At 41.7% G+C, this 12,894-nt stretch overlaps 1 protein-coding gene and 1 pseudogene across 7 annotated transcripts in view; both read left to right on the plus strand.

The window, feature by feature from the left end:
• Positions 1-12,894, plus strand: part of RGS3 (regulator of G protein signaling 3) — a 276,636-nt gene that overhangs the window by 72,473 nt on the left and 191,269 nt on the right. For 6 of the 7 annotated variants that reach the window (XR_015051183.1, XM_085854602.1, XM_085854603.1 and 3 more), the window contains exon 5: positions 11,161-11,229. The exons of the other annotated variant lie outside the window; for it this stretch is intronic. Coding sequence is in view for 5 of the 6 variants with exons in the window: in XM_085854602.1 (XP_085710728.1) it covers positions 11,161-11,229 (69 nt within the window). In the remaining variant the exon portion in view is untranslated. The remainder of the gene's footprint in view (positions 1-11,160; positions 11,230-12,894) is intronic. 7 annotated transcript variants of the gene reach the window in all.
• Positions 4,917-8,988, plus strand: LOC147013074 (uncharacterized; annotated as a pseudogene).

Here is a 12,894-nt window from a genome sequence, read left to right on the forward strand (position 1 = left end):
CATGTTTGGCTTTGACAATAATGTTATTGACTGTCTGTACCTGACTTTTGATAAAACTGTTTGAGGACGGGAAGTGAGGACTTGAGGTAATGTGGTCAAATCCCCTTTTCTCGGCGATGTCGGCAAACTGTTTGGATGCAAGTTGTGGTCCATTGTCCGTTAGAATACGATCAGATATGCCGTGCTCAGACAAGACGGCCCAAAGCACCTGGCAGACTGCATGGCTGCTCAGACTACTACTGTCCATTCTCTTGGCTGGAGGGATTTTGGAGTAGAAGCTAATATAGCTAATAAAGGTGCCTATCTTTAGCTTAGGAAGCTGTTTAACTGAGTCTTTACACATGAATGATGTATTTAATTGCCTATCCAATTTTTCAAGCCATCAGATTATATGTGGACTGTGTATGAATTGTTTACAACTTATATCTTGGGCCTCAAATGTGATTTCTTCTGGGGATGGCTTCGGGTTGCCCGACGCCCTTATGGCTCAATTGTGACCTTTTCTTCGATGCATAACCCGCTTCCTAATGTTCGCTTGCATTGTTTCATACTCACCTGATGGAAATTTGGAGAAAATGTGACGTATACACATATACCTGCACAGGGGTTGGGGTATAGACTAATATTCGCTGGTCCACACACCTACCATAAGTAAAACCTCTTCTAACCACAATTAATCAATCAATTCCACCTGATGATAATGGCATGATAACAACATTAATATTTAAGAAAATAATAATGATATTAACAATAATCAGGTAAAATAGCATGGCAGAGTCTAAAGCACCGTAGACTAAGCAAGTCTGAAGATCTATAATTTAGGTGAAAAGGACTGACTAGAAATGGAACTCAATAATGTAGAATGGTGCGCACATGCACATACACATGATCCCCTTCCCCCACCCCCCCTTACCCCACCATCTCCTCCCAGCAGCTCTTTCAGGGAGCGAGTGTTTCTGGTAATTTATATACACAATTCAAGGTGGTATGTCAGTTGCGGTGATGATAAATTGTATGTTAATACTAAATAATCCAAAGTTGTGTGTGGCAGTGGAGATGGTAAAGTGGATATAAATAAATAATGATTCCTGAAAACATATACAATCCTGTACTATTCTGTCCCCTAAAAAAAATTTAATTCGAAGTTCAGGAATAAAATCGTGTGTTTTTTTTTTTTTTTTTTTTGGCTCCAATCTGTGACTTTTGGCTCCAATCCCAAAATAATTTGACTTGCTTCATTCCCAGATATTATTGCATACATGTGCAGAATATAAAAGAAATCCATCAAGTCATTTTCAAGTGGAGGTGGATGCATGGACGGACTGACAGCATCCACAATATAACCCTCCGGCTGGGTTGATGCCCGGTTTAGGGCTAAAAACACAAAATGTGAGGCAAAGCCTGAGATGAAAGTCCATTTACCGACAGCCCTGGTTTGCCACATACTTCAGCACTGAAAGATTGTCAAGGCTGAATTATACAACCACCTTCACAAACTTAAAGATAACCTTCTGGAGCATTCCAGCCCAGCATGAGGGCAAAAAGAGTAGGAATGCGATCAGGGATTAATACGGGCAAAACAAATTCCTTCACAATCATTATCTTTACAGGCCAGTGACAGGTTTCTCTACTTATTCCAACAAATCTTGAATTCCCAATATCCCCTCCGGCCAAGTTCCATGAAGAGAGCCACCGTTAGTTAGAGACATCTGTCTCGCGAGACAGCCTTGACATCGTTTTCGAGATTTAGCTTCTCGTTGAATTTCTGAAAGAGGAGCAGCAGCATCTCCAAAGTTGAGTTACCAGAACTGAATCCAAACTGATGATCAGAGGTCAGGTCTTTTGAGAAGAGGTAAGACTTGATATCAGCTGCAATTGAAATGATAGATTTCATCACTTTTTCTCGATAACTTTAAGGAAGTTGAGAGAACGACGTTGTAGTTGAGAGAATCTGTTTTGGTGCTGTTATTGTGGAGAGGAATCTTGTTGGCTGTTTTATAGATGAGAGGTGGCCTAAGGGAAATGACAGAATAAAGAGAGTAGACAGAAGATAAGCAAGAAAATTCAGATAATGATTTTTCTCAACAAAATGTTGAAAGAGGTATGTTGAGTATTGGTGTGTGGTGACAGAGCAGTGGGGTAGGAGGTGTGGATTTTACATTTAAATAACCTGAATATCTAAATAGCTAAATAACTATGTTCAAAAAAAGAAGATTAAATAAATAAATGTTGTATAAAGGCAAAAGTTATATAAATAAATAAATCAAGGTGATATGTGGATAGTGTTGATGGTAAAGTGTGTATAAATAAATAATCCAATGTTGCGTTTTGGTGGTGGAGATGGTAAAGTTTATATAAATAAATAATGGTTCCCAAAAGCAGATACAATCCTTTACTATTCTCAACCATTAAAAAATTTTTAAACCAAAATTGAGAAATAAAATTTTGTATCCCATGAGTCTTGGCTCTGAATCCAACATGTTCGCCCCATGTGTCCTTCTCTCCCTCCCCTTGATCTCACTCTTCTCTCACTTCTACTTTGCTGCTGATGTTGTTTTTCCCTTTTCCATTTTGTTCCCATTTCTGCTCCTATCCACTCTCGCTTTTCCATGAGCTTCGATTAGGGATACAAAAAAAACTTTCTCCCCAGGATATTTAAAGTGCTTACAGAAACATTTCAACACGTTTGTTCAAGATGAACACCTCAATCACAGGAACGAACAGTTATCTGAGAATCATTGATGACTTCACCTGCACCTCAACCAACGTCATATCTATATTATAAAAGGAGCCGTGTCTCTTTGTCTTTGTCATATGTAAGTCTGTCTCATTTGTTTGTATGTTTGTCTGTGAGTGTGATAACTCGCGAATGCTTTCAGCTATCTTCGTCAAACTTTACCAGAAGATTCCGAAGGACAAAAGTGAGGCTGTCTATGTTTTTTGACGACATAGGTCAAAAGGTCAACATCTTTGTCAAGTTTCTAAAATCTTCAATTTTCATTCAACTGATGAGAAAATTAACAGGATTTGCATATCAGGTCACTGAAGTCATCCACCTATTATTTTTGTGGTCAACTTCGGCCAAAAGGTCAACGTAGGCCAAAATACTAAAATTGTTGATTTTCATCCTATTGACTTGGAAATTTGAAGAGTTGCATATTTATTCATTGAATTCAACCATCGATTATTATTTTTAATGTCAACATAGTTACGTCCAATGTTTGTGGCACGATTCCAAGTGAAGAGGACAAAGATGGAGTGAGACATGACTTCAACAGTGAAACGGCACATGATTGTAAAGTAAATAAACAAAACAAGTAGCGGTGCATTCAAAGTACATCGTCCCCATGTGAAAAGGTCAACATCGGCCAATTTTCTAAAATCCTCAATTTTCATCCAATTGACTTGAAATTTGAAGCTTTTTATTTCAAGTCACTGAATTCAATGAACAAGTATTTTTGAGGTCAACATTGGCTAAAAGGTCAATATCAGCCAAAGGTCAACAACTTAGGTGAGATTTCTAAAATCCTCAATTTTCATCCCATTGACTTGAAATTTGAAGAGGATTTGCACATTTGGTCACTGAATTCAACCACCAATTATATTTGTGGTCAACTTAGGCCAAAAAGTGAACATAATGCATGGACCAAAGGTCAACAACTTGGGTGGAATTTCTAAAATCCTCAATTTTTCTCCAATTGATCTGAAATTTGAACAGGATTTGCATATCAGGTCACTGAATTCAAGCACCCACTATTTTGAGGTCAAAAGGTCAACATAGGCCAAATTCCTAAAATTGAAGATAAAAATTATATATATATATATATATATATATATATATATATATATATATATATATATATATATATATATATATATCAAAAAGTTGCAGATGAGTTGTGACAGAACTAGGTGGATGTGAGTTAGTTAAGTGACAAGAACAAGCCAATTTTATTTTGGTTCAGATCCAGCCTTTCAGTGGGATGCAAAACGTAAGTTGTTCAGCCTGGCGGAGTTATGTGCTCCACTGAGTGCTATTCCACTTTGTTCTGTTTGCTAAGTCTCTCTCTCAGTGATTTTTCATTTGTTATGATGAAAATTGTTGGTCCGTCTCATTTGTTTATATGTATTTTGTACATAGATTTGTCTGTGAGTGTGACAACTTGCGAACACTTTCAGCTATCGTTGTCAAACTTCATCAATAGACAGGGCAAACCCAAGGAAAAACTAACATTTTTTTTCAGTCAAGGTTTTCTCAGAGGATTCAAGATCCTGAACCCATACCATTTGATATTAGCTTGGGGCCACCCAGAATTTTGCCTCAAATTCAAGATGGCGGCCAAAATCCAAAATTGCCACCAAAATTACCTTTAGGAGATTTATACTGCCTCGTAGTGTTTCCTCTCAAGCTTTTTTCAGTGGTTCTGCCATCCTGAACATATATCCTTTGAGATTAACTTGGGAGCCACCCAGGATTTGGCCTAGAATCCAAGATGGCCGCCAAAAATCAAAATAGCTGCCAAAATTAAATTAATTAGGTTTATACCGCCTTATAGTTTTTCCTGTCAAATTTTTCTCAGCAGTTTCGGCATACTGGACCTATAGCCTTTAAAATTAGCTTGAGGGCCACCCAGGATTTGATCTCAAATCCAAGATAGCCACCAAAATGGCCGTCAAAATCATCTTAATTATATTCAAACTACCTCTTAGGTTTTACTGTCAAAGTTTTCTCAGTGGTTCCGCCATTCCAAACCTTTGTCCTTTGTTATTAGCTTGGAGGGCACCCAGGATTTGTCCTCAAATGCAAGATGGCCACGAAAAACCAAAATGGCCAACAAAATTACCTCAAAATTGATATTTCGTCTTATTTGTCCCCCAGAATGTTCTGGTCTCGGAAAGCAGGGTTTAGGGGCTGTGCAATAATTATGGGACCTGGGGGAGGGAGAAATTTCCGGATGGTGTGCTAGTGTCTTGTGAGCCCTTCTCTACAATCCATGGCGATTTGATAACTGAGACCACAATCAACCGAGAAGTAAAGGTCAGAGGTGGTCCAATGCAAGGTGGATACAGTACCAATGAGAGCATAACAGACACATTCGACAAGACCAGTCATATCATGGCTAAGATCAGAGCTACACTGAAAGAAAGGCTAAATATCATCACCTCCTCAGCCCACAAGGACACCACAATAGCGGCCCGAATACACCATGAAAATATGGTTCATAATGTAGTACTTCAGCTTGACAAATACTTTGACCCATTCCTGAATGGTCCCACTCGTCATATGAAGACTGGTGTGGAAATCGATTGTGATGTTGTCAGAGGATTGATGTCATCCGCAGAAGCTGGAGAACAGAAATATAAAGAATTTGTTGACTTGAGACTCAAAGCCAGTGGGGAAGAACGAGTCAATTTCTTCGACAAGATTACCAAGCTCAAGATCAAAACCGGGATGGAGAAGGCCAAGAAAGACCCAAAAGTTGTTAATATCCTGAAAGAAGACAGACAGGCCTTCGGTTTACTGGTAGGCAAAGCAACATCTCAAGAAGAGGCACATTCATATCCCTTAACTACTGTCCCACTAGCTCTAGCCACACCAGAGAGAGATTTGAGAACAAGGTTCAAAAGCAGCATTGAGGAACTACCTCATAGAAGAGTCTGAATCAGTCAGTGAGAACCTGCCACATGAAGGAAATTGGCTTATATATGGAATGGCTGCTGTGAAATCTGTTCCTGCTCAGCAAACTTGGGGAAAATATGCAGCAGCCCTGTTGAAATTTTGCTTGCCAGCAAGTGACTCTAAACCGCAGCAACTGGGAATCATATTTGATTCATACAGTACAGCCACAACGAAGGAGCTTGCTCAACGTCGCCATGGCACACCTGGAAGAAGAACTCACATCACAAGCTCTGAACAGGACATGCCTAAAGGGAAAGATTGGGACTAGTTTCTGCGAAACTCAGAAAATAAGACAGAACTGATTAGATTTCTAGTCGATTACTACAAGACCGATGCTGTGAGATCCAAGCTGAAAGTTCCACTAATTGTGACAGAGGAAGATAATACCTGGTTAATAACGCAACTCGAAATCGAGATGCTTGACTCCTGCAACCACCACGAAGCTGACACCAGACTCATCCTCCATGCATCCAAGTCAAAAGATCCTGTAATTGTCAGGGTGACAGATACAGATGTCTTTGTTCTCCTGACCTATGCTTATTCTGTCATTAAACCATTACAACACTGGATGATGAAGTTTGACCATGAGAGGTATGTTAGCGTCAAAGCTCGAACTGACCGATTTGGTGATGAAATGTGTCGAGCACTTCCTGCCTATCACAGCATTACAGGGTGTGATACTGTTACGAATCTGGAAGTCTTGTGCACACAGACATTCAGGTTCCTATTGCTCAGTTATTTTGATAAGTAAATGTAGATAGATAGCTCCCCATCCCTTGTTTAATGGGTAATTAAATGTTCATGCACTGTGGTGTTATTTTGATAGTTAGGATTTTTGCATCTACATCTACAACAATGACAACCCTCTGCTCCCGGCATTCACCGCGTGCTCGCTGGTATGCGGGTGTGTGCAAAATTCATTTGGGGATGGAATTCCATTCCCAAATATGGTCATGAACTGGTTCGCTTGGCTGCGCGCCAAATAAGGGAATGCATCGTGTCCCACCCAATGAGAGCGGGCCACGATGAGCGAATCACGCCGAAAAGGGGACAAACGAACGGAGAGCAAATAATCGGGTAGATCTGATCGAGCGGGTTGAAGAGGATCTGCGCCCCGTCTTCTGCGAGCGCGTGTTCTGGTTCCCGGCTCATCTCGTCACTGGCGTGCTCTGGTTCCTGGCTCATCTCGTCGCCGGCATGCTCTGGTTCCCGGCTCATCTCATCGTTGGCGTAGTCTGGCTCTGTGGCTCATCTCGTCACTGGCATGCTCTGGTTCCTGGCTCATCTCGTCACCGGCATGCTTTAGTTCCTGGCTCATCTCGTCGCTGGTGTGGTCTGGCTCTCTGGCTCATCTCATTGCTGGCATGCTCTGGTTCCCGGCTCATCTCATCGCCGGCGTGCTCTGGTTCCCAGCTCATCTCGTCGCTGGCGTGCTCTGGTTCCTGGCTCATCTCATCACTGGCGTGCTCTGGTTCCCGGCTCATCTCGTCGCCGGCATGCTCTGGTTCCCGGCTCATCTCATCGTTGGCGTGGTCTGGCTCTGTGGCTCATCTCGTCGCTGGCATGCACTGGTTCCTGGCTCATCTCGTCACCGGCATGCTTTGGTTCCTGGCTCATCTCGTCGCTGGCGTGGTCTGGCTCTCTGGCTCATCTCGTTGCTGGCATGCTCTGGTTCCTAGCTCATCTCGTCGCCGGCGTGCTCTGGTTCCCGGCTCATCTCATCACCGGCGTGCTCTGGTTCCCAGCTCATCTCGTCACTGGCGTGCTCTGGTTCCCGACTCATCTCATCACTGGCGTCAGCTGTCCTTGGTCCGTCCTTGCCGATTGGTGCTCCGAGAAGGTGTGGACGTCGAGCCGCGCGCTCGTGGCCAGGTAGCCAGCCACTTTCTCGTCCCTCAGCTCGACTTCCCTCCGAGCTGCAGGGATAATGAAGACCATTTTGGGTCCGTTTCTTTTGGGTGTGCATCTGTCTGTGGGCCCATCTTTAAGTAGGAATTGTTTAAGGGCTCGTGTGTAAATTTGCATTCTCCATTAGTCGTGATAACTCTGCCCTTACGTGTTTCCCTCGTTTCCCCGATTGCTGTGAATAAATATCTCATGTATTAAATGTATCAGCTCGTTCTGTGTTTCTTCCATTGGCTTAGCATGGCGCGTGTTGGTGAATTATTAAGGCTGTTGCCACTGTAAGTGTACATTTGGACCGATGGGACTTTGGCAACCATCCGCTCGGATAGCGCATGGGTCGGGCACGCTAACGGCTCGACTCGTACGAGTTCCGTCGAGGGTGTGAATACTCGATAGCTCGCCACGTGGGGCTCTAGGTATTTTGAAGTTTGGCAAATAACCCTGTACCACGTGGTGGAATTATTGACGATTCATGGTCCGGTAAGGGACCCGTACCCTCAGAGTTTTCCTTAAGGTACGATCTAGATTCCAGGTGTTTGGTAGAGTCGACCTTACTGCTCCACCTAGTGGTCATGCTCGCAGCCGACGCCCGGCTCCGCAACAATACAACCTCTTTTCCATTTGGTGTTGGTAAATTAAAACCACTGAAGAAGACGAAGAAACCGGGAAAGTGCCAACTCCTCTTGCAACTTGGCACATCGGCACTTCAGTTGTAGACATCACCGATGCCACGACCTTCTTTAGAACCTGCATGTATGCTGGAAGTGAACATGAAGAGTATGTGAGAACAAGGATCAGAATGTACGACAAGCAGAAAGTGAAATCCAATTCAAGTATCTTGCGAGATGAGAGTAGCGCCAATGAACACCTCAAGAGGAGCGATTTACAAGCCTTCATCTGGTATCAATGTCTGAAACAAGATATTGAGTATCCTTCCATCAAACACAGAGGTTGGGAAGAAACAGAAGATGGTATTCGGCCAATATGGTTCACCTGCCCCCAATTCCCACCAAGCCTTTCGGTGACGAGCATCAGAAGTAGGTTAACACCAGGTAAATATACATTTATTTATAGTTAAGCTATGCAAGGTTTCCATTTGCTGTTTCAGACTTGTTTGTCATTTAGTAGTACAATTCACAGCCTTATATTATCGAAATCAATTTGACAAAGCATTCAAATCATTTCCGATCATACAGGTGACATTAATTATGATGCAGACACAGAAGATACGAGAGACACGGCCCAGCCCCCAAAGAAGAAAAGAAGAACGAGACCCAGCCATAGTGAGGACAAAGGAGACTACAGCACAGGAGGGGACGAGAGTACTGGAAGTGACAGCGACAGCATTGAAGAGCAGTCGGCTACCTTCTCTGGCAGTATTTGAGCAGTCCACTCATCTGACTGAGACGGACAGTGACTTGGATAACAGCGAATGAACATTAACTCTGGACTTGCAGTTCTATCTTAATTATGTGTTTGTATCACCCATTTTGTTGGTGAATTGAACTGCAGGATGACCAGAAAATGCGGTTAATATTATCTCAATTTACATTTTGTGGCCTGTTTTGAGTGAGAATGTCATATCTACATGATAATAAAGCTCGGCTGAGTATTCTAGACCCCAACATCAATTTCCGGTACCATTATAAACCCCATATTACGTACAAAAAGTTAATTTAACAGGAAAAGAAAACCCTTATTAATTCAATTTTGGTGGCCATTTTGGTTTTTCATGGCCATCTTGCATTTGAGGCCAAATCCTGGGTGCCCTCCAAACTAATAACAAAGGACATAGGTTTGGAATGGCAGAACTACTGAGAGAACTTTGACAGGAAAACCTAAGAGGTAGTATGAATATAATTATGATGATCTTGATGGCCATTTTGGTGGCTATCTTGGATTTGAGGTCAAATCCTGGGTGGCCCTCAAGCTAATTTTAAAGGCTTCTGGTCCAGTATGCCGGAACTGCTGAGAAAAATTTGACAGGAAAAACTATAAGGCAGTATAAACCGAATTAATTTAATTTTGGCAGCCATCTTGGATTTTAGGCCAAATCATGGGTGGCTCCTAAGCTAATCTCAAAGGATATATGTTCAGGATGACAGAACCACTGAAAAAACCTTGACAGGAAGCACTACCAGGCAGTATAAATCTCCTAAAGGTAATTTTGGTGGCAATTTTGGATTTTGGCCGCCATCTTGAATTTGAGGCAAAATTCTGGGTGGCCCCCAAGCTAATATCAAATGGTATGGGTTCAGGATGATGAATCCACTGAGAAAACCTTGACTGGAAAAAAATGTTAGATTTTCCTTGGGTTTGCCCTCCGTCAAAGGGCAGAAGTGAGGCTGTCAATGTTTTTTGACTTTATATATCAAAGGTCAAGGTGACAGTGACGTCATTTACATGATTTTCATCATACTGTCAGGCTACCTCCTGACGCCTTCTTGTCTGTCTGTTGCGTTATAACTTGAGAACGGATTAACAGATTTTAATGAATCCAATGATGCTGGATTCAGAGAATTACTGGAAAGGTTTGTGACACTAAATTAAAATATAATAAAATAAATAAAGGTTGGTTTGTGTGTGGGTACACGGGGTGCACGTGTTCAAACTACAAACGCCAACTTGTGATGCTGGTTATCCCCGCACAGAGGGCAGGATCACCCAGGAAACCTTTTTTGTTCTTGCCCCATGGATTAGCTATCGCAACAAAGATTGGTATTTCCCTCAGCGAAGTGAAGGGTCTTAAATACACTGCACCCTCTGCAACAATAGGCATCGGCAAGACAGAGAAAATACTTGGTGACTGTTTTCGTGATCACAAGAGGCCATTTTACACTGGACCAAATCTCAGGGGTGGCTCCAGGGCCAGAGCAACTCGCAAGTGAGCGCACTCGAGCTTTTACACTTGCTTTTTTTTTTTTTGCCCCTGGGCCACCCCCGAGATTGGTTTTGCATGGGGTGAATTCAATCCTGCTCCAGACAAGGGGTGTGTTCTCTTAGCACACAGCTTTATATCGCTTGCCAAGTGGCTTGCTTGATTCAAAGCACTCAAGCAAGCACTCCAATGGAACAGAACACTTGGCAGCACTTAACAACATGGCGGTCTCCTTGTAAACAATGCCATCGTGGTACTCAAACAAATGCTGTCAGGGCCAAACATTTTCGGTTTTATGGATCCTCTTGAGATAATTTCCCCAAATGAACTTCTTGTGTTAGCAGTGACTCCAGAGTATGAGGAAGAGGTAAATATAGATAAAGAAATGGGGAATGAGAAGGAGGATCCCCTTGCCAAGCTTATACTTATACCAAAATTCTACCTTCAATTCCCACCCTGCCTCCTCCCTCCACAATATTGCTAAGCTTAGCACAAATAAACTTGCTGCTCGATGTAATCATCGAACCCCCCTCACCCTCACCGCTCCCCCTCAGCCATGCCGAGACGGTCTTTTAAAAAGGAAACCTCTTTGTGCCAGATGTTGTTTGCGTAAAGAAACTTTAACGAGTTATTCCCTCCAAGAGGGTATCCTGTTTTTATCGGAACTCCAATGCTGTGCTTCCTGTGCCATTTACAGGCCCTTCGGAGCAGACGATGAGAGAAAAAGGCTTCTTATCACCATTTGGCACCGGGATAAGCTGTCCAGGTCTGGACCTTGCACGTCTCACTCTTATTGCAAATCTGCCTTTATGGCCTACCCTTCCCCCTACCCCCTCCCCTGCTCCCCAATTACAATGCATGACTCAAATGTTAAAAAAAAATTGAATCATTGTTAGACCATTCTGGAACTGGCAGTTGCACTCAAACAAAAGATGAGTATATCTTAAAAAATAAAAATTGTGTTCTAAAGTATATAGCACACATTATATTTATATATTGGTTTTTCTGTTTCTTAAAGGTTTTCTGATATGCAATTTTTAACATGCAGTAATATCAATGTACCAACAACTAAGTGTGTGTCTATGTCCATGTCCATGTCCATGTATGTATGTACGTCTGTCCAGGCCATAACTTTTTTTTACCATTTGAGGTTTTGTCATCAAATTTTCAACAAACCTTCATTATGAGAATATTGAGAATAATTATTAATAATTGGGTTAAAATGTCAAAGGGTAAAGTCACAATTAGTACAAATAGACCTTATTTTAGACATTATAATAGTACATATTTTGTTGAGGTACTCACATTTTAATTGGAAATAATTTATAGAGACTCTCACATTGTAATTGTACATACTTTATAGACGTACTCACATTCTAATTGTACTGTACATACTTTATAGAGGTAAAAAGATAACGTGTAAAAATGGTGGTTTAAGTTGGTACATTATGTGCAGACAAACAATCAAACAGACAGGGTAATATGTAATTCCATAACTATTGTAAGTGTTGTACTAATTGAACCCACCTCGATGATTCATGCATGTTTGGGTACAGTACTCATGTGACTACCAAAGAATGTAAATACCTTTTTGCAGTGGATTAAGCATTTATTTGCATGGAATCGCTCAAAAACTCATCCCGATACTGACACCCACTGATGTATCATATTGAACTCCTGTAGGCACAATATTTATGAATTTACTGTCATGGGGTGACAGATTTTTTTTCACTTTCCCAAATCATTACCTCCACCACCAAAGGTGGACCGAGGTTATTTTATCACCCCTGTCTGTTTGTCTGTCTGTCTGTTTGTGAGCACGACATCTCAAAAATTACTGACAAATTCGGACAAAACTGGGTGGACAGGTTGAGTGTGTGCGCCAAGGATGAATTGTTTCGATTTTGGTGAAGATCTTAATATGGATCCGGATATGACAATTTTTAAAGTGATTCTTCACCATCGAGAGATGGTGCCAAAAGCGATATATAGCACAATATCTCAAAAAGTTAAACTTGGATTATGACCAAATTTGGTGAAATATTTGGGGAGACGACAAATGGCTTAGATTTTGGTTCAGGCCCGGATCCAGATCCCCCCCTATCTGTGAGATACAAAGCGTAAACTGCTCATCCTGGTGGAGGTATCTGCTCTACCAAGCGCCATTCTTGTTACCCTGCACATACGAAGTGAAGAGTGGGGTTAAGCAATTAAGGAAACAACTTATTTAAATTGAATGTTATATTTTGAACATTAAATGGGACATGATTCGGAAAACAAACCTGCCGTTTAACAGTACTCTGTCTGAATTTGTCTCTGCGCATTTTCAGATAATTGTTTACTCTGTCTGTCTGCCTGGCAGTCAAACAAAATTGAAAATCATTCCAAACAGGAAACTTACTGTTTTTAAGCACGTCATAAAGGACACAAA

Source organism: Eptatretus burgeri, chromosome 14, assembly GCF_056783735.1.
Source record: "Eptatretus burgeri isolate ZD-2024b chromosome 14, Ebu_testis_v1, whole genome shotgun sequence".
In the NCBI taxonomy this organism is placed as follows: Eukaryota; Metazoa; Chordata; class Myxini; order Myxiniformes; family Myxinidae; genus Eptatretus; species Eptatretus burgeri.